Consider the following 22,644-nt stretch of genomic DNA (forward strand, 5'->3'; position numbering starts at 1 on the left):
TTTCGGTTTGTCATGGAACAGCACGAGCTGGCCACGGATGTCATCCAACCAACAAAATAAACAATAATGAAAAAATAAAAAATAACAATAATGAAAAAAGTGCACTATGTGAAAACTCTGCTGTATCAATGATTGTAAATATGAAAGCGGCAATGACCATTTCTCATCCTGCCCAACAAGCCCCCATGATTCTTCAGTCTAAGTAAACGTATCCTCGGTACTTTTCGTTACCCTCCACTACTGAGTCTCAGTGGTGGAGTGTAACGAAAGACACCGAGACTAAGTTTACTCAGGCTGCATGATTCTTCGACATACCATCCTCCTCTCCAAAGCCACATTTCTGCGACTGCGTTACACGTAACTTACAAGTTAAATTTATGTCTCAACAGACAAAACGGTTTCATAATAAAATCCATAAAGACTAAACAGTTTTTAAAAAATCGGAATAATAGCTAGACCGAGAAAATTTTCCGGCCTTTACAGTTCAGTTTGTGATGTACAATCGAGCGTGCCCTCACTATAAAGGTCTTGTCAAAGAGCGTCATATTACTCGACCCGAAAAGATCCGGGTTAGAATTCCTCTTCAGTAACCCATGCTTGTCGTAAGAGGCGACTAATGAGATGGGCTGGTCAGGTTGAAATGGTTGACAGGTCATCGTATCCCTGTTGCTTAGATCGATGCTTATGCTGTTGACCACTGGATTGTCTTATCCAGATTTGATCATTTACAGACCGCCGCCATGTAGATGGAATATCATAATTGCTGAATGTTAAAGTGTTAAAGAACAACCAAACCAAACCAAAAGCCATACCACTCTTGCTTAAACGCTGTTTGATGGTAGCAAGATTCCTGGTCTCTCCACAGCTATCTCAAAATGTATCATGAGGAGGGCATTTCCAGTGAAAACATGATGCCCAATGCAAATCCCCGCTCGATTTGTATCCCTTACCGAAAAGGGGCCTAATTAACTTGCATTTGCATGTGTTTGTGACGTGATCTGTCGGAAGTGTTACAAGAGTATACTTCCGTCATTTCCTGCAAGAGACAGTCATTACAAATGGATAAGTACACGCATTTTATTCAAGGTTTTTACAGTTATTTAAGTCATTTAAGTCCAACAAATTCATATGATAAAATTATACAGACTCACTGGGCTTGCAAAGTTAAAACGCTTAAGTCGGATTCTATCCAGTATGAAATTGATATATCTTTTTCTATTTAACTGGCACGTGTAATCATTTACTTACACACTGACGCATTAGTACTCATTTGCAGCCAGGCTGTGCGTCCTTTCGGTTTCAAATTTAGTGTTTTATAACCATATTCATAACAAAACAGGAAGACAGCAGATCATTCAACAAACTTGAAAATATTCCTTAAAAAAGACAACACTGTCGACGTTTTGAATCAACAATGGGACTCCAATACCCCATCCTAACAAACAAGCCATGGAGCACCTCTGTCAATACTTAAAATCACCATTACCACCACCATCACCCCTCCTCCATATACACCTGGTACCATCTCGGTCAATGCTTGACATGAAGTCCGTCGACACCCGGCAACACACCAATCGGCAACTTCCGCTAAAACGTGACACAATCTCCTTCCACATCTGGCACCAGCTCCACCAACACCTGATATCACCTCCATCAACACCTCACTTTATCTCCGCTAAAACGTGATACCATCTCCATCAACACATGACATGATCTTCATCAACACCTGGCACAATCTCCTTCAACACCTGGCACCTGTTCATCAACACCCGAACCTACCTCCGCTTAAACCTTAGACTTTCCCCATCAACACATGAAACGATCTCCATCAACACCTGACACGATCTCCATCAATATCTGACACAATCTCTTTCAATACCCGGCACCATCTCCATCAACACTTAACCCTACCTCCGCTTAAACGTTAGACTATCCCCATCAACACCTGACACGATCTCCATCAACACCTGACACGATCTCCTTCAACACATGACACGATCTCCATCAATACCTGACACAATCTCCTTCAACACCCAGCTCCATCTCCACCAACACCTGACCCTACCTCCGCTTAAACGCTAGACCATCTCCATCATCACATGACACGATCTCCATCAACACCTGACACGATCTCCATCAACACCAGACACGATCTCCTTCAACACCTGGCACCAGCTCCACTAACAACTGCCACGATCTCTTCCAACAGCAGACGCAATCCCGTCAAGACCTGTTGATTTTCTCTACAAGCCTGACATCTACAACACCTGACATCGTCTCTACCAACACCTGATATTTACACCTGACACAATCTCCTTCAACAGCTGACACCAACTCCATCAGCCTTTCACAACGTCTCCATCAACACCTTCATCAACACCTGACAAAATCACGACCTATATCACACTATTTTGTAAACAGCAACAACACCGCCTTTGACGGAAACGTACATTTGGCCACTTTTACCCAAAAGCACACAACGTGGTTCAGACACATTGTTCTGCATTGTATCAACAACACACAGAGCTCTCCCCTCAGGAGAAAAGATCATGATCTCATTCCTGTACATGTCACATGCTATGATACGTCCAGTTGCACCAAAGATGGCGTCGGAAGGACGCCACTTCATGCCGTTCCGTTTGTGTCCGTTGACCTTGAGGAAAAGGCCGTCTTCCTCCGACTCGAGACACACGGATCCCTGCTGTTTCCAAGAGCACACGATTACCACACCGTGAGCTACGTACCGAAGGGATTTCATCTCACCTTTGACCTTACTGGTCCACTTTCTGACTATCTTGCCCTTTGTCGTCAAGACGCGCATCTCCTTATTTGGCAGATTGCCAATTATGATGTGGTCGCCAAAGTTAGCGACAATGGGATCACAAGTCAGCTCTTCTTTTCGAGCCAAGCATATTTTCGACTGAACTTGCAGATGCGGTGTTAATATAACAAGGAAGTTTTCATAGATGGCACAGATAGTATTGTCATCACCAACGCATACAAAACGCTTGAAAAGGTCACATTTTCCATTCTGATTCACCAAAACAATTGCCTTACCATCATCATAGAACTCTTTAAGTTTTGCATTTGAATCGTCCAAAATCAAAAGTCTGCCGTTATTTTTAAAAGCCATAGCACTTATTCCAGATTGTGATTTATCAGTGCTAACTTTTGTGATAAACTGACTCTTGTATGATAAAACCCCTTCCGCTGTTGCGTCTATCCCGTGAAGGTTTATCTCTAGAAATTCTTTTGCAGCCCTGTCAGTCTGTGGGGCATCTGCAATCGCTTCATTCCCCTCACCAGGGTTGTCTGCTGTGTCAGTCACACCCTCCCATGATGTGTTTGAACTGGTGAATTGCCTGGTGTGTATTTCCGGTTCCTGGTTGAGTAATTTGGGCTTGAAAGATTTCGGTGTAACCTGAGGATTTGCAGCTGTTGCATTCGCGCAGTCCTGGACCATTGGAACTTCACGTAAAGTAATAAATTCTGCGTCAAGGGGAAGGCTTATATTAACCTTATATGTAGTCAGAGTATCTGTAGATGATACGACGGGGTCCTCTGCATATTCTTTCAGTCCCTGTTGAAGAGTCTGGGACAGCAACAGCAGAGTCAGCCCACCACCTTCTTCCACCTGCTGACATACTCGGACAACCTCCTCCCTTCTTTCATACTCAAAATTCACCAGCTTTAGCATCTTTTGTCTCCTCGTCCTCTCGTCCTGAAAACGTCTCCTACCCTTCTCCAGTACCTCAGAACTCTTCTCCGTGATCTTCTCCAGCACAGCAGCAACTGATGAAGTCACCTCACGCACAAACATTTCTTCCTCTTTGTTTAACTGATCCATCTCTGCTTGCAGTGTTTTGGCAGGGTCTTGGATACCGGAAGACGTTGCTCCTACCACTGACATTGCCTGTTTCAACGACTCACGCATTTTATTAACTGCTTCGTCTACAGTGTCAAACTGATGTTTCTTGTGCTCAGAAAAGGCACATTGAACACAGAGTGGCTCAGAACATGTGTGACAGAAAATGTTCAGTGCTTCGCGGTGTTTGTCACAAATCTGTTCCTCCTTGACAAGAAGGTGTTTATCATACTGACCCTGTCTGATCTCATCAAGGGTGACCACTCGATGTGTCGCTGTAAGTGTTGAAGAGTTATGTCTCGTGGAGCAAGTTTCACAAAGTTTGTCGCCACAATCCAGGCATTGGCGAGTTGCTTCATGAGAGTCGCCTTTCAATGAACAAACCACACAGTTTGAAGCCTTTGATGTGCGACAAGCATATACCCTCTGACGCCCGAGTATATAGTAGTTTGTTGTTAGAGAGCTCGCTGATAATGTTTGCAAGCGAGTTTTATGCTTGCACAGAGGGCATTGGAAGACATGCCCACCGCCCTCGATAGTAAGCCGTTCTTCAATACAAAGCTGACAGAATGAATGGAGACACGTCAAAAGTTTTGGGGAGGAAAACGACTGTTGGCACAGCCTACAAGTGATGTCTTCAAGAGGTACCGGTATTTTTCCTGGAGTCGATTGTGACGCCATATTGCTTCACCTGGAACCAAAAATGGGCAGCAGTTGAAGTTTTACCTATATGATTAAAGAGGCACGCCCAAATGACCCTCAGACTAAAATCACCATAATTCTTTAATGAGGAAGGACAATAGTGGCGTGCAGGTGGCGCATACAAATGGTTTGAATGGTTGGATTTCAAACATTAACCAATCAGAACATGTTCAAGTGTGACAAGGACGTGTTTAACAACTACTCTCTCTCTCTCTCTCTCTCTCTCTCTCTCTCTCTCTCTCTCTCTCTCTCTCTCTCTCTCTCTCTCTCTCTCTCTCTCTCTCTCTCTCTCTCTCTCTCTCTCTCTCTCTCTCTCTCTCTCTCTCTCTCTCTCTTAGACATACATACACTCAGAGAGCCAGACACATAGACAGACAGACAGTAAGAGAGTCAATCTTAATCTACGGACCCGACACATGGGGATTCCAGCGTTTTGAAAGTATCGAAAAATACATCTAATGACGTGTAAAAATCTTCAAACATCAAAATATTATTCCACTTATGATGAAAGGTGTTTTTAGCATAGTTTCAAATTGACCATTCTTAACCAATATGCATGACCTCGAGGTCAAATCGAAAGCGAGGCTTCAATAGGTTGACCCAACCTAGAGAAGGAAAGATTAATGCTGTGTGCCTTTGTGTATCGTTTCACCATATTCCCATGGATAAGATAACAAAAAGGCAGTGGATGACTAAAATACGGAGAGATCCTAGAAAACTATTCATAGTAAGTACGTAAAAATTACCGCATGTTGCGTAGTCTATATCTTGCAATCTGTTCACTTTCCAAGATTGTAATCCAAAAAACACCACCACCACCACCACCCCTTCCCCCGCATGTACAAAAGCAATAACCACCCCCAGTTCATGTGTACACAACTGCCCACACCCCCTACCACCACAGATCAAAAAGGGATACACCCCACCCCACCTAAAATAAATTATGAACGGTCCACTATAGTATTTTTTTGAAAGCATATGGACACACGCAGACACTCTTGTGGTAGAGGCAGAGAGTTCTGTTTGTAAACATTCTGTATCAGTGCTCATCAAAGTAACATATATTTGTAACTCCAGAGATATATTTTATTGTTGTGTGCGTGGTCAGAGAAATAACAGTGATGCTGTACAGTGTTTATATTACATTGAGAGTGATACACCCAGCTACTGAGCCCCATGCCGGCCAGTCCTAAATAGAACAACTCCATCAAAAGTTACATAAAGAGGAGAGGCAACTCAAGGAAAAGGATGACAAAACATCAGAAATAACAGAAACTTAAACTTGAAAAGTTTGCAGTTTGTAAATTCATGTATGATGATAAAACTTGACTGAACATTTTACAGTATTCCATCATTTAAAACATTGATTGGCTAGAACTGTTTCATTTGTTGAATATTTTCCAGGTTTTGTGGAAGACCTTGTCCAGTCAGCACAACAACTGAATGTAATGTATGTAAACGAATTTGTTTCTGATGAAAAAGATTACACCCAGATGGATTTAGCTGCCTAACAGAAAAGTCTTTGATAATTTGCTGCTGTTTAATCAATAATTTATGAAAAAGAATGTATTTCATCTTGTTTGAAAAGAGTTGGTTGGGAATATGAAAAAAAATCAGAGATTATGATAATGTGTGAGGGGTGAAAACCTATGACAAATTATGAACTGATCCAGCCATTGTTGCCATTGATGTTGTCATGTCAGACTAATATAATTAAATCTATCAATATAAATACTGTCCAGTGTATTTGCTATTTGCAATTTGTATCCTGTGAAAACTGTATTGTTAATTCATCAGAATTACATTTTGAAGCTATTATGAATGTGTCTATTGTTATAAGACTTTTAAAACACCATTCCTCACCATTCAACCTCCAATTTCAGTCAAGAAAGAACTTGAAAAAATAATCCAGTTTTGTCTTGCACTTTGTGCCCACTTATGGTGACTGAAACAATCTTGTTCTTATTGATGATGTTTTCGGCTGTTATTGTAAGATGCATGCAATTATATGAGTTATATTCATTATATTATTTATATGATATGCGCACATCGCCATCACCAGTGGGTACAGCTGAAAATAAATGTCTGGATAAATACCCCGTATTTATTAAACAGATTCGATAGGACAAAACATTTTAATGAGAAATGATACCAAACAAATAATTTTATCGCATACATAATTCAATTTTGTTTGGTCCAGATCCATTCAAGGAGCGCTATCGTAATCTACATAATATTAATTATAATCCCGATTACAAAGCTCGAGAAATAACAACACAACACCATGCGAAAGTGGACTATTTAAATGTAGGCCACGAAATAGGTTGAGTCTTTTGCTTTGTTCATGTATGTTGTTCAAGTAAACGGAAATGAGTTCCCTTGGCAATATTTCCACTATTGTAACTTTAGAGTAGTTTCCCTTCATAACTGCAACATATGGTAACCATTAACCTACCTAGACATCTTAGTTGTATGACTGATCGTGATGTGCTGTGAAGAACAGAAATTACTCGCCCTTCAGTCCTTGGATATGCTTCAGGAAGCCCCTTCCCATTTCTCCTAGATATTCCTGGACTATTGGACAGTTTCGCTGTTCAAGGGAAATTTGAAACCAGGAAGTACAGATTGAGATTGTCACCATTATGCGAATATATGTGTCCTTGCCCCGTGTAGCCTCGTTTTGGTAGAGATGTGAATATTCATAAGGCTTCATTAAGAATGATCTATTATTGGTTTGTACTAATAAGGGAATATGTACATTAACTGAAACAACGAAAACTACGTTAACGCTCAACATATACCGCACATGCAACATTCACTTTGTATGGAGGTCACTTCATTTATACATACACTTTAGGGGGGTTATATGGAGTCATTAACACTGTACATGCTTGAGTGAACGGTCACAAACGGTCTCTCGACAGAGAGAGAGAGCTACATGCAGCAAATATTTTCACTTTCAGGGATAATTATAATAAGCGTTAAGATAATAATAAAATTTTGACAAATCGAAACCTATGTCTCGTACGTGTTCATATTAGGACTTCATTCAACGCGGTATAACGAGGATAACTACTCATCGTCAGTCTGTATCATTTTCATGGCAAGGTGCTTTATAATTTTCATGGCAGGGTGCATTTATCGGAATGATCACAACATAATTACCTTATATTGATCGACGAATATTCTTTATCGGACTGGGAACACCCTTTAACAAAACTGAAACTGTCTCCAAGATTATGAGACGCATATACGCCATGCCTGCTGTCATGATTACACCGGCGGTGTAGGTACTGAATGATACGCCTAAACAACATACCCACTCTATTACGTGAAATTTATTTTTAGACATTAAAAATTAATTCATATGAGGCTACTGATCTTATGAATATGAGCCTATTGTCATGTGACGTGTAAATGTGTTTTTACCTCGACAATACACCGGAGTGAGTGAATTTAGTTTTACGCCGCACTCAGCACTATTCCGACTAATATAGCGTCTGTAAATATTCCAGCGTGGACCAGACAAATCAGGTGACCAACATCAGGAGCATCTGCTCATATCGACAATTCCACGTTTTAATGCGACACAGTTGTTACGTAATGAACATATAAAACTCTGAAATAATTACATACTCTACCTACATATATGTGGTTGTCCGATTCTGTGATTTTTCTTTAACACTAGATTCACAAAATTCCGGCCATATGGATCAGACAATCCAGTGGTTGAAATCATGAGAATAGACCCATGCAATCACGATGCGATGACAATCCCCAGTTTATCAAAAATGAACAGTTGTCTTCAGAGTCTTTTCTGGGATTCGAACAATATTGATCCTCAACTGTAAAACAAGAAAATAGGTATAATTCTGTCAGTCATTATTTTTCTGGAACTGCCAAAGCTCACAATCTTCTGAGTTTACAGCAGAAATCAGCAATATTCCAACAGCTACATGATGTAAAGTAACCGGTTTGTAACCTATCGGATTAGGTAATCCAGGGATTGACAGCATGAGCATCAAGTTACTAGTTGCGAGGACATGTATCAACCTAGTCAGCGAGCCTGATCGCCCGATCCCAAAGTTGGTTATCCAGTTACAAGAATCAGTTATCATCAGCATGACAGACGATCAAGGCTGCCCTCTAGCAACTCATGTTTGTGTGGATTACGTACAGACACACGCAGCTTAAATACTGTACAGTACAGTAAGCGTTCAACAACAAACAAAAATACATCGAATAAATACGCAGTATCCATATAATTTACCCGTCGATACTGACACTAGTTACATCATTGTCTTGTAATGGTCAGTAATTGACACTGATTATGCTTCACCATTAGAAACGTGTTTCCAATAACATACACTGACACCTTTATTGAAATTTAGTGCACACCGTTAGTTTATTTCATGGGAGACGTTTTCTGTCAACACCGGCCGGACGGTTTGAACATTTTGTCAGACCTGCTGCGACCAGTGCAATGTGAAGTTTACAGTGCTCTCAATACCACACGCACTTATAGAGTAGGCTCAAGACTCCAGCTGGCTTCTGCATATATATGTCTCGAAGCTGGTATGTACATCTGTTCAAAGTCTGATGATATATATACATACACTGCTTGTTCAGACAGTTGAGTTAACCGATCCTCGGTTTGTTCAAATCCTGACGTGTAACTGAGCACGCTTTTTCTATTGATTATCTCCTCGTTATTACGCAGCAGCATTGAGATTGCTGTAATGCTCCATTTCGTAATAAGGCTTACGTGCATGAATCTAAAATCTGTTCTAACAGGCTAATGTAGTTGACACTGTTGCAGATGTTTACGTAAGATAAGCAGGGAACAGAATTAAAGTAACGAAATCCAAGCTAATATATTTCGCTGAAACTGCACCCTCACACTCTCCAACTGTACAGATTCTCGTAATAAAACAAAAATATTGTTGAAGTCGAAAAAATATCCACTCACTCATTCGGAACAGTACCCATGAGTAATCAGGACTCGGACCTAAGTGGGAAGTGACATAACGGTAAAGGTCAGGGTCAAGTTATATTGTCACCGATTTTAAGCAGCTAGGTTGGTCACGCTGACATCGTCTCCGTGGTAGTATATCAGGAAAAAGGTGGTAATGTTTCCGCCACTTGAGGAATCAGCATGTAACATTTAAACACTCACATGTTCCTGGTACGTCGAAAACACACATGCAAGTGTCCAGGGAAATATTTAATATTCTCTGTGTGTATGTATGTCTATGAGAGAGAGAGAGAGTAGTTGTTAAACATTCACGTGACGGCACGTCCGTGTCACACTTGAACATGTTCTGATTGGTTGATGTTTGAAATCCAACCAATCAAATCATTTGTATGCGCCACCTGCTCACCACTATTGTTCTTCCTTATTAAAGAATTATGGTGATTTTAGTCTTAGGGTCATTTGGGCGTGCCTCTTGAATCATATAGGTAAAACTTCAACTGCTGTCCATTTTTGGTTCCAGGCGAAGCAATATGACGTCACTATCGACTCCAAGAAAAAAACCGGTACCTCTTGAAGACATCACTTGTAGGCTGTGCCAGCAGCCGTTTTCCTCCCCCAAACTCTTGTCGTGTCTCCATTCCTTCTGTCAGCTTTGTATTGAAGAACGGCTTACTACCGAGGGCGGTGGGCATGTCTTCCAATGCCCTCTGTGCAAGCATAAAACTCGCTTGCAAACATTATCAGCGAGCTCTCTAACAACAAACTACTATATACTCGGACGTCAGAGGGTATATGCTTGTCGAACATCAAAGGCTTCAAACTGTGTGGTTTGTTCACTGAAAGGCGATTCTAATGAAGCAACTCGTCATTGCCTGGATTGTGGCGACAGACTGTGTGAAAGATGTTCCACGAGACATAACTCTTCAACTCTTACAGCGACACACCGAGTGGTCTCCCTTAGTGAGATTAAAGATGGTCGGTTGGACAGACATCTTCTACAAAGGGTGGAACCGATTTGTGAAAAACATTGCGAATGTTTGGTCATTTTCTGTAAGACGTGTTCTGGGGCATTTTGTGTTAAGTGTGTTGTTGCTGAACACTCAGAACACCAGTTCGAGATGATGGATAAAACTGTAGCAAAAGTACGCCAGTCACTGAAACAGACACTGTCAAAAGTGACTTCCAGCTCTCAGGACTCTGTCAAAATTCTACAAGCAGAGATGGATCAGTTAAACAAAGAGGAAGAAATGTTTGTGAGTGAGCTGACTTCATCAGTTGCTGCTGTGATGGAGAAGATCTCGGAGAAGAGTTCTGAGGTGTTGGAGAAGGGCAGGAGAAGTTTTAAGGAGGAGAGGACGAGGAAACAAAGAATGCTGGAGCTGGTGAACTCTGAGTCTGAAAGAAGGAAGGAGTTTGTCCGAGTATGTCAGCAGCTGGAGGGAAGTGATGAGATAACGTTCCTCTTGATGTCTAAAACCATCAATGAAGGATTGAAAGAGATCACAAAGTTAAAACAATTCGCAGCTGACAATGTGTCTGCTAAGGAACCTCTAAAAAAGTTCAAAATAGACGTAGCAGTTTCACTGGATGATAAATTCCTGACATTGCGTGAAGTACCATTGACAAGAGATCACATATCTTTACCCATTGGAGTTAACGTTTCTCGCACTTTGAATCCTGGTTCAGACAAAGGCAGTGAGGACCTGCAAAAGGTTAATAGTATGAAACCCCTTTCACCCAGAATAGCTTCAGAGAAGGTTGATGCAAGGACCCATCTACCTGAGGTTGGTACTGAGTCTTCAGAAGACCATCTACAAAAACATGACAGACATCCACAAACCAGCAGACCTATCACGATAGACCACCATGATAATGCCTATGAAGGACCTTCAGCTCTGAAACAAGAGTTAGAGGAAGACACATCCTGTGATAAAGAAATTGAAATCATAGGCGGCGTTGATAATGTCAAACAGTACATCCAATATAAACGTCAGTTTAGCCTACAGACTGGAACAGACGGTTCCCAGACAGGGTTGTCCTGCATGGCTCAACGTTCAAATGGTACCCTTATAGTTTTAGACGAACAAAATACAAAGCTAAAAGTGTTTGAAACCAATGGTAACTTTGTATATTCAGTGTTTCAAAAAGGAAAATGTCAGTTGTTTAAACAGTTTGTGCACGTTGGCGATGGTGACAAGATTTTTGCCATTTATGAAAACAATTTGCTCATCCTAACACGACATTTAAAGAATTTGTCAACACATCCTCTTCTACGAAAGGAAGCCATGACTTGTGAACCTATCGTGGCCAACTTTGGAGGAAACATTTTGATAGGAAACCTTCCAGACAGAGAGATGAGAGTGATGACAACATCAGGAAAGATGGTCAGAAAGTGGACCAGTCAAGTCACTGGCGAGATGGCGTCACTGAAGCACGTGGTTGACAACGCCGTCATCTCCTGCACATGGCAAGGAAAGGGTTCCGTGTGTATGGAGTCCGAAGAAAATGGTTGTCTTCTCAAAATCAATGGCCAAAAACGGAATGGAATTAAATGGCGTCCCTCATCCGCAGTCTTCAGCACAAAGGGCCGCACGATTGTGTCTGATATGCATAGGAATGACATCCTGATTTTCTCTCCAAGTGGTGAGGCTTTGTGCGTTGTTGACACGTTACAGAACCGTGTTTCGGAACCCAACTGTTTGGTCCTAGGGAATGACGTTGACTTGTATGTCTCATGCAAAGATGGCGTAATAGCGGTGTACAAGTTACTGTAAATCTACTGCGTTTATAGAGGTGCAAGATTTAGTCGCCCTGTTGTAGCATTCCTTGAATGTTATAGTTATGATGTATTTGAAATCAAATAAGGTTGCAACATTTTTATGCGTAGTCGGACTCAATTATATACAGAGCACTAGCTGCACATTTGAACCGTGCGTCTTTGAACAATATATATATATATAGAGAGAGAGAGAGAGAGAGAGAGAGACTGTAAGATGTGCCGCTCCTCCTCGATATAACGCTCATCGCATTCTCATTCTTTTATGCGTAGTCGGACTCAATTATATACAGAGCACTAGCTGCACATTTGAAACGTGCGTCTTTGAACAGAGAGAGAGAGAGAGAGAGACTGCAACATGTGCCGCTCTTCCTCGATATAACGCTCATCGCATTCTCAAACGCATCGCAGATGCAAAACAAGACAATATTAAATTGGAAGTTATATTCCACGTCAAGTTGGCTTGACAAATGTTTCACAAATCTTTGAAAAATGTGTATATACTTTTAATCAAGGCTTTTGTTCATGAAATTCTTTTAGTTTTAGCTAGTAATTAAAGGACATTTTTAACCTGGATCATGTCATAAAAGGCGACTATGCTTGTCGTACGAGCCGACTAACGGGATCGGGTGGTCTGGCTTGCTGACTTGGTTGACACATGTAATCGGTTCCCATTTGCGCAGATCGATGCTCATGCTGTTGATCACTGTATTGTCTGACCCAGATTCGATTATTTATAGACCGCCGCCATACAGCTGGAATATTGCTGAGTGCGGCGTAAAACTAAACTCACTAACTCATACTTTAAGTTCACTGGTCACGAGGGGTGCATGGGGCATGAGTTGATGTACCCTCGATGTTTATTTATGTTCCCTGAAGCCGCTTATGTTCCTAAACAAACATCGAGGATACCTCAACCTATATATGGTCCCCGAGAGATCAGTGAACAACATATGTATCTTACCGAACACCTCAATGTTAATTTTGAACTGTTTGTAGCACGGGTATCGAATCGTACACTGCAGCCAACTTGAGAGACTTTGACGATTCGAATCTTGCATCTTGCTGTTTTTTTAAATCGCCGCTATGCAATTCCCCTTCTGATATTCACAAGGACTACATCTGAACCTTTTGTCAAAATTTACTCATTGGAAAGAGAGTCAAATGTTTTCGTAGATATCGCTAGATTTTGCGGATGAGACGCTTGAAAATAACAGGAGAGAGATCAGCCAATCAGAAAACGACGTTTATGTGTGATTTTAGATAAATATACATGACACATAGACTCACAATTCACACAGCACAACAAGCAGACCGATCACAGGTCTTCTCGTGTAAGAAGTTTACCTTGTTGAACGCCTTACCATATGTGGAACCAATCAGATGCAGATGCCAAGGAGGACGCTAAGTAGGATGTAATAGCTACTGGTTTAGAAATGCAACAGGACGGGAGTTCAAAATACGATAAAAAAGATAAAAATAAAATAAAATAACGTTCAGAAAAAAGGCTTCATCCTGTGCGCGTGCCTATTTCATATAAAGAACTACGAATACAAAAGCTGAAAGTACATGTATAAACGGGGTGGATCAGTCAGGGACTTTATGCCTCTGAATCCGTTAAGAATGATATTATCATAAAGAGATTGGGATGTTGCGTAGGGCATTCGTATTTGTGTGAGGAATCAAAAACTCCATATTCATGTGAGAGATTACAACATACGTATTCTTGTGAAAGATTTTTACGACATCCATATTTATATCAGAGATTAGGACATCCGTATTTATATATGTGTGAGATCAGAACAACCGTATTTATGTTTGTCACTTTCCAAACCGAACCAGAAAGAGAGCGATCGGTCGGAAAGAACACTTTAAGCAGTGCGCAACCTATTTTATGAAATTAAACATTTACTTCGCTTTGTAATAATCCTAATTTCATAAATTCTATATATCGTGTCGGTTTGCTTCGGAAATGATAGAGAACTGATTTAACGAATGAATTTTCAGTAATGGCGGGACACGAGAATCTCTGAAAAAAATGTTTTATTTCTCGTATGTTGCTGAATTGTAGACATCCGGTAGGGTAACTGCATTAAGTAGAACATTCTGTCTAACAATCAAAGTACACCATATCTAAGTTTATACATCACGACCAGGCTTTACAGAAGGGCAACTGTCTTAGCCTGTTAATAGATAACAGCTTCACCGAATGATACCCATCTGATATGGAAGTGTGACACATTCACGTGCAGGCAGTAATGAAATCCGGTTTAACCTGCATAGCGTACTTACTTGCAATTCATATTCAAATTTTCACTTAACGATATTATTCCAAGCAGTAAATTAGATACACAGCTGTCGTCAAGCGTGTGATTTTACCGATATACAATCTATTGAATTTCAGTCATTTAAAGGCACTATATCACACTGCATCTCTCTAATAATGCATTTCCACCAATAATACTATCAGCTCTCGGGGAATCTGCCATATTATTTATTCCGATAACGAAGTGCGTATTTAGATTTCAGTATTTAATTAAAAAGTTCGAACGAATTAATACAACGTTGCATTAAATCGACTCTCGCACCCTCTACCGGCCGAATATTGTTTAAAGGGAACAACATAGATTTATGTCCCTGGAGCGCGAACACCCTACACACAACTTGTATGACAAGTGTTCAGGCAAAATTTCGATTCCAGGCAAGTCGTGAGGATAATATCAATGCATTTATAGCATAAACAGTGTTAAACTCCTATCACAGTACTCAGCCTCTGTCACGATACTGGTCCAAGAAATTCCCCCGTCATGAAATTCCTGTCGAAATCATGACATTTTTTGTCCCGAACGTGCCCGTCTGTATAACATAAGTGTCATGCTAACGTTCGCCGACTACATATGGTAGAAACGACCATCACTGACGCCGAGATTAACCCATGACCTGTTGTTAAACATGACAATACGCGCGCCATTTAACCGTGGTCCAAAGAAGAACCTGGGAAGACCCGGGTTAGCATTGGAGCGAAACCATGCTTGTCGCAAGAGGCGTCTAGCATGATAGGGTAGGCAGACTGTCTTGGTTGACACACGTCATCGCATCCCAAATGAGTAGGTCGATACTCACTGGATTGACTATTATTTACAGAATATCACTGAATGCTGTGTTAAACAACAAACAAAGAAAAAACAAACTGTTCCAAAGCGGGTTTTGTTCAAAGACACCGGATCAATCTGTCGACAGTTTCAAAATCACACAATAACTATTTGTTTCTGTACGTACTTATGTAATGCTGGTTGATGATTCGTCATATGAGGTACGTTATTGGGTGATGTATTAAATATATTACATATTAAAAATGTTCAATGTACTCAGTCTGCCTCATCTGAACTTTGACCCATCTTATCATCATCTTGGTCATCTTCTCCCCGCATCACAGAGCGATGTGAAACCGACATGTCTTGTTGCCCAGTCTGCCCATTGACATTGCTGAACATACAGATGACACCAGATTATCACCCAACGTTGAATTATCGCATTGCTGTTCACCCCCGGCGCCAGACACGTGAATTTGATTCTGTCTGGGACAGAGTACGTTGAATATGAATCTTTCAAAGCTCGTCCAAGGGTTCCAACCTTTGATAAAAGTGTTTGGGGTTTGTTTAGTAGTTGTAGTTGTTGTTTTTAGGAGTTTTTGTTCTTTTGTTTGCTTGGTTGTTTGGTTTTGTTTTCTACTATGCTGCCTTTGAAAATCTGAAGTGTCTGGCGAGAGCTTCAGGTAAAGCCTCGATTATTCACAGACCGACACCATGTAGCTGGAAAAATCATTGTGTTCACCTATCCAAGCAGGGGCTCACTCACAGGCATTTAAGGATCTGAAGGTTCGACCAAGAGTTCCGTTTAACCAGGAAGACGTTGGATGATTCAGAAGGTTGCTGTAAGACTTGCTGGACTGTCCTCATTTGGCCACCGGTGAGGTAAAGCTGCATCGTGTTGCCTGAGTGATTTAATAACAAGGTGGGTATGGAGGTATCCCTTCTAACAATCTGAGCATCACTTAGACAACTAAGAACCCAATCTGTGACATAGATCAGTGATTCTCACATGTAACCTATAAGGAGCAAATACGTAAACGGGCAGACCGTCAGCGGTGTATATTACTATTTTTTTCTATTATTACCAGTTATTTTCTCTTGTGTATCAGTGGCAATGAACAAAATTTTCATATTCTCTGAGCTAACTGACATGATAAAATTCATTTCGTCTTCAACTAATGCAGCAGTTGCTTTGGTTTCCTTTCGGGCTGCTTTCTGGAGTCTTGCTGTTTTGTGGTTCAGATGGAATCAATTCTACCGCCCGTCGATGCCGTAGTGCAGCTGGAATCCGGCCTCGAATATTTTGGTGCTGCGGTCTAGCTGGAACCAGTTCTAGAGTCTCGCTGGTCACCGATACAGCTGAGATCATGTCTGGAGTCTCCCATTTCCGTGCTTCAGATGGGATCATTTCTGGATGGCCAGTGGTCAGTGGTTCAGAGGAGGTTATGTTTGAAGGCTCTGTTTTCCAAGGTTCAGCCGGAGTCTTAGTATCCAACGGTTCTGACAGAATCATATTTTGAATCTCAGTATTCTGTGGTTCTGCGAGGATCATGTCGGGAGTCTCTGTATTCAGTGGCTCTCCTAAGGTCATATCTTGAGTCTCAGTATTCTGTGGTTCTGTTTGGATCATGTCTGGAGACTCAGTATTCTGAGGTTCTGATAGGATCATGTCTGGAGGCTCGATATTTTGAGGTTGTGATACGATCATGTCTGGAGACTCAGTATTCTGAGGTTTGGATAGGATCATGTCTGGAGACTCGATATTCTGATGTTCTGATAGGATCATGTCTGGAGACACAGTATTCTGAGGTTCGGATAGGATCACGTCTGGAGACTCGGTATTCTGAGGTTCTGATACGATCATGTCTGGAGACTCAGTATTCTGAGGTTCTGATAGGATCACGTCTGTAGAGTCTTCATTTCCAGAATCCTTCTGTTCGTCATCAAACGTTCGAACAGACGCACCAGGTGTAGTGCTGTCTAAACCTTTAAGTCCAGATTTCTCTCTTGCCACGGGGCAAGATGGGAACAGTGAATCTGAGGCATCTCCTTTCAAATCCCTGGAGGTCATCGGTTCGGTCATCAAGGCATCTGAGGTAACACCTTGCCTAATGGCACTTGTTACACCGGTTTCCACTTTTGTTGAATCCTTGTGAACCGAGTTCATGTCACAAAATGAAATCTCAGGTCCCTCAAATGGATAGCGAGCAGACGCGCACCTTACCAAAAGGGCCTTTCCAGCTTCAGCTACAATCATCAAAGACGCAGTCAACTTAAAACAACTAGAATCTCCCAGACGGCAGATATTGCGGCCGCCTGACGATGAACCATCCACAGCAGAAGGCTGTGGGAAGAGGTTCTCATTGCTACGCAAAACATCTGTGACGACAAATCCACTTATGCTCTGTTCAAACTTAAATCTTGGAGCAACAACAGCAAATGGGATCCCACTCACTATTTCTCCCGGAAGACACTCGCTCTCAGTGTCGGACAAGTACGGATTAGCTTTTGCAATAACAGTTTCAGATGTGAAAGAATTTGATAAAGAAATGTCTTTCATTCCTTCATCTTGTTTCCTAGTTGCACCATCGTCAGCCGTGGCAGCATTGAGTACATTAGTGCTTAATACAGAGCTGACTGACTTGTCTCTCATTCCTTCAGCCTGTTTCCTAGATATACCATCATCAACCTTGGCTGCACTGACTACATTAGTGCTTAATACAGAACTGGCTGACTTGTCTCTCATCTCTTCAACTTGTTTCCTAGTTACACCATCATCAACCTTGGCTGCACTGACTACATTAGTACTTAATACAGAACTGGCTGACTTGTCATGCGGCATACTCTCGTCCTTCTTACTATCTCCAGCACCTACAACTGAATTTTGAAAGGAATGGGTGATGCTGATTACAGAGCTTTGGGGGATATCGCATCTAACAACAAACACAGGTGTTTTCAGTTTGGAAGCGAAGACATCAGTAGCATCTTGTAGCAGCTTACTTTCATTGAAACATTTCTCGAGGTCATTGTGGAGAACCAGAACTGAGGTATCCTGCCCTGGTCCTAGGACGAGGTTTGTCAGAGACAACAGTTTGGGGCATAGACTTGATATTTTCTTTAAATCACTGCTTAAGGTACTTGTGAGTTTAAGTTGTCTGTCACATGCTTTTGAAAGCTTTGTTACAGCGGCTTGTTCCTGTTCTAGAATTAAATCCACAGCTTTTTTAGTCTTGTTCCTGATGCATTTTACTGTAGCTTCTCGTATTGACGAAATATCTTGATGCAAATTCCTAAACCTTTCCAGCGTTGAAGTAGAATCGGTTATACATTTGCTAAGCTGTTGTGATCTCTCGACCAGCGTCTTCGAGCAGATCTGCACAGCGTCATCTATGGTTAGGACTTCATGTCCTCTGTGTTGAAACAAAAAGCACAATTCACAAATTGGAATGACACATGACTGGCAGAAGTAGGTGTAAGTCCTTCCCCTATGATTAGTTTCGCCACAAGGAATGTTTTTCTTTGCCTCTACTACGTATTTTCCGGTGTTCACATCTTCAATGGCCACGACCCTATGTGAATAGGTGGCACTTGATGATTGGTGCCCTGTATGACATTCATCACACAGAAAATCGGCACAGTCGAGACATTGGTGTGTCACCTTATTGCGCTGGCTGTGGAGGCAACAAACGCTGCAGTACATCAGCCCGGATTTCACTAACAGGTCTTCTAACGTGCGAGAGGCAGAATCAATACACGCACCTAATTTTGACCGGAGACTATCTGCACTGTCTGAGTACTTGGCGTTTGTGTCACACACGGGGCAAAAGTTGTCTTCATCCTTGTGGAAAGTTCGACTCTTTGTAAGGCATTGCTGGCAAACTGAGTGGTAACAGGCTAGTGTTACCGGATCGGTTTTCTCCACTTGGCAGTTGGTACAGAAAAACACTGCATCATTTAACGCAAGCGTCGCCATTATGTCCACCTTCAATTTCGCTCTGAAAAGAAAGGAGAATGTATCACAACTCGATGGGACACTATTTCCCAAATTTAACCATGCTAGGAAACTGACACATATCATCGTATCCCAGATACGTAGATCGATGCTCATGCTGTTCATCACTGAATTGCCTGGTCCACACTCCATTGTTTACAGACCGCCGCCATATACCTGGAATATTGCTGGAAGCAGAGGAAAAGCTTAACTCTTCACACTGACTGTAAAATCCGCTTTCGGTTCCGTTAATATTGGTTTTCAGTGGTGAGCTTTGAAGAAGAATAGTTCTCGCGTTTGCTATATGAACTCAGATGACGATCTTAAATTTAAAACCGAGATGTGGGTGCCCATTGTGCGTCTACCCTGACTGGAAACTCCCCATTTTAACTTTACTCCAGGCAAAGCTCCAATATTGCAAACTACCACAGGTAACATTTGTCAAGTCTTTCGCGTCAAAATGGAAAAAGGAGAGTTGTTAGTATCGGATAATCGTGTTACTCTAAAATATTGTATAGTGTTTAAACAGAAAACAAACTGACGTAGTGTAGCTCACTTAACCGTTATGTGTAGTGAAATCTTCACGTCATGAAAGTGCGGTCGTTAAATGGCAGGGATATTTTGAGGTGAAAGAAACATACATTTTAATATAATGTCCTTTACACCTACTAACGACAAATAACATATTGAATATTATCTCTTGCAATGAAAGACATCCTAACCTGTAAACTAAAACCCCATATGCTGCATTTGTAACAAAATGTACAGAACTCATTGGTCCTACAGATCTTCACAAAGATTTGACTCTGTACGCCCATTCTGTAATGTTAAGAGCGTGAGACACAGATGACAGGTCGATAAAAATTTTATCAAATGTATTAGTCATTTCAGTATGTCTACCGTCACCTCACTCTGTTGGCATGAACTTTGGGGTTTTTTTTTTACAAACACGTTATGTTTTCTAGCAACGCTGCCATTAATAAACAGTGTGTGATCACGTATATTATACTACCCTTTACGCGAATGCTGTACAAAGTGATAGCACTTAATCTACACGATTTATGAGAATTTTCAGTTTGGGTGTGTCTCAATACTAAATTATCATTCCCCGTTCAAGTTTAAACTGAATAGACTGCCTACACTAAGCCGCTTGCGCCCCAACTGCCTTGTGGGAGGAATTCCTCCGGGCACATTGATGTCATTCTTTGACACATGACACGACTGGTCCCGGTCCCCATCGTCGAGAGGACTGTTAACGCCACCGTCAAGACGGCGGTGTACGCTCACTATGATACAACAAACCAGTTTCAAATACCCATCCGATGAGGTTACATGGGGCCTGTCAAGCCAAAACCTAAGACTTGTAACTAAAAAACAATAAATCAAAGAGCCAAGAAAAGAAACTGTATCTAGGTATTTACTGTCACTATTATAATGTCCAGATGTCGCGTCAGTATATACCTTGGTGTCGTTTCTTTTTCACTTTTCTTTCTTTTTATTTTATTTAATTCATTTATTTATTATTTATTTTTTTTAGTTACCTTGATGCCTGGGATTTGGGAGCGTTACAAGCCCTATGTTCAGACGCCATCGGCGACAGTGTATATACCTTGATGCGAGGGATTTTCATGCGTTACAAGCCTTATGTTAAGATGATGTCAGTGACAGTATATACCTTTATGCTAGGTTGTCTTTGCGATACAAGCCTCATGTTAAGACGACAGTATATACCTTGATGGTGTTTCATCTCTTTCTCTTTTTTGCGTTACAAATTAAGCCTTATGTTAACATGCCATCAGTAACAGTATATACCTTGATATCTGGGGGTTTTTTTGCGATACAAGCCATAATTTGAGATGACATCAGTGACAGAATATACCTTGATCCGAGGTTGTCTTTGCGTTACAAACCTGTTATGTTATGTTAAGATGCCATTGACAGTTATTTGCTTGATGCCACTGATGCTCTCTCTCTCTCTCTCTCTGTGTGTGTGTGTGTGTGTGTGTGTGTGTGTGTGTGTGTGTGTGTGTGTGTGTGTGTGTGTGTGTGTGTTACAAGCCTTATGTTAAGACGCCGTTAGTGACAGGAACAGAAATTGATGCCAGTTGTTTGCTTTGTTATGAGCCACTGTCGAAATATTATGAAAACAGCCGAAGTTTAATCCCATGGATTTCCCATGGATTTCCTGTATTAACCCTTACAAAATTGAGCCCGCGTGGGCCTAAGTTTAACATTTCCCACCCGTTTTAGGCCCATATGGACCTAAATTAATTTTATTTCATTAAACTCAAATCAACCTATCAACATTGCCCCACCCTGTGACTCTTAAAATCACAATCTCATCGACTGCCAGTCAACAATACGTTCTTCAATTTTTAATATCAGCATGTGCTCTTTTGAGACAGTGCAGTGACATAGTCAACCAATTATTCTTGTTAATAAAGCAGAGATATCGTGAGCACTACATAAGCACGACAAAGGGACGTAACATTGCTTAAACACCTTACCTGTGTTACGCCAGAAGACCGAATCACGTAGAGATACCCTACAGTATTTGTGATTATATGTCATCGTGACACGATATACTCCACGTCCTCTCCTCGATATAAAGCTCCACTGCCGCTAGGTCTGTATGTCTTTCAATGATAAAAGCAGTATAGAAGATACGTGCGTGACAACAAAGGAGATGTGTGTTGCTCTGTACGTAACAAACATTCCAGTCATTGCAAATTAATCCTCCTTCAAAAGATTAAAAACCACTATTATCAGCGCTGATAACTCAGTAATTCGAGGAACGACCGTCACTCTTCCTGGAAGGCGTCGAAACACAAAACGCAGTGGAAATAAAAACGAATAAGCCAGAGAATATTCAGTCTCGTTTGTCCATCGGAAAGGATTCCTCTGGGTGCAAAAAGGCAACGTTGCACTGAAACTTATATGAACACATCACTGAAATTCAGAAAACAACCAAAAATTAAAACCAAAACGACAGGGACTCGGGTTGGCCACAGGGTAGTGCTGAAAGCGGATCTGCTGAATATTAAAACGAAATATGCATTATTACTGAGCGCTAAGAGGAAAACAATTCTGACTAGATACACGTTACCCACATGGGCTACCTAGACTGTCTCGGAATGACATTATATTCCCACCCTCCTAACTGTCAGCCATGCAAAAGTCCTGAATGGAGCAAGTCCAGATTTCCTAGGCTTCTCCGAGGGTACAGAAGATAACTGTTTATTT

General features: G+C 41.3%; 3 protein-coding genes across 5 annotated transcripts; 1 reads left to right on the top strand and 2 right to left on the bottom strand.

Moving 5' to 3' along the window:
• Positions 1-1,054: 1,054 nt before the first annotated feature.
• LOC137273772 (E3 ubiquitin-protein ligase TRIM56-like) lies at positions 1,055-8,412 on the bottom strand. 3 transcript variants are annotated; one of them, XM_067806616.1, is made up of 2 exons: positions 7,733-7,855; positions 1,055-4,556 (listed from the first exon to the last, which is right to left on the bottom strand). In XM_067806616.1, exon 2 carries the CDS (start codon positions 4,544-4,546, stop codon positions 2,402-2,404), a length of 2,145 nt encoding a protein of 714 aa, XP_067662717.1. In that variant the 5' UTR covers positions 4,547-4,556; positions 7,733-7,855; the 3' UTR covers positions 1,055-2,401. The 3 variants fall into 3 exon arrangements, with proteins under 3 accessions (XP_067662717.1, XP_067662719.1, XP_067662718.1); XM_067806618.1 differs by having other exon boundaries at positions 1,064-4,556; positions 7,023-7,844; XM_067806617.1 differs by lacking the exon at positions 7,733-7,855 and adding an exon at positions 8,213-8,412 and having other exon boundaries at positions 1,070-4,556.
• Positions 8,413-9,007: 595 nt separating this feature from the next.
• On the top strand, positions 9,008-12,828 carry LOC137273771 (E3 ubiquitin-protein ligase TRIM56-like). Its single transcript, XM_067806615.1, has 2 exons — positions 9,008-9,142; positions 10,063-12,828. The coding sequence occupies exons 1-2, from the start codon at positions 9,129-9,131 to the stop codon at positions 12,314-12,316; spliced, it is 2,268 nt and encodes a 755-aa protein (XP_067662716.1). The 5' UTR covers positions 9,008-9,128; the 3' UTR covers positions 12,317-12,828.
• Positions 12,829-16,006: 3,178 nt separating this feature from the next.
• LOC137273770 (uncharacterized) lies at positions 16,007-22,229 on the bottom strand. The gene is made up of 2 exons (XM_067806614.1): positions 21,909-22,229; positions 16,007-19,405 (listed from the first exon to the last, which is right to left on the bottom strand). Exon 2 carries the CDS (start codon positions 19,381-19,383, stop codon positions 16,582-16,584), a length of 2,802 nt encoding a protein of 933 aa, XP_067662715.1. The 5' UTR covers positions 19,384-19,405; positions 21,909-22,229; the 3' UTR covers positions 16,007-16,581.
• Between the last annotated feature and the right edge of the window lie 415 nt (positions 22,230-22,644).

Source organism: Haliotis asinina, chromosome 2 (genome assembly GCF_037392515.1).
Source record: "Haliotis asinina isolate JCU_RB_2024 chromosome 2, JCU_Hal_asi_v2, whole genome shotgun sequence".
NCBI classification, from domain to species: domain Eukaryota; kingdom Metazoa; phylum Mollusca; class Gastropoda; order Lepetellida; family Haliotidae; genus Haliotis; species Haliotis asinina.

Coding starts and splice junctions, on each gene's coding strand:
- LOC137273772 (XM_067806616.1), bottom strand. CDS start 4,546: ATGGCGTCACAATCGACTCCAGGAAAAATACCGGTACCTCTTGAAGAC.
- LOC137273770 (XM_067806614.1), bottom strand. CDS start 19,383: ATGGCGACGCTTGCGTTAAATGATGCAGTGTTTTTCTGTACCAACTGC.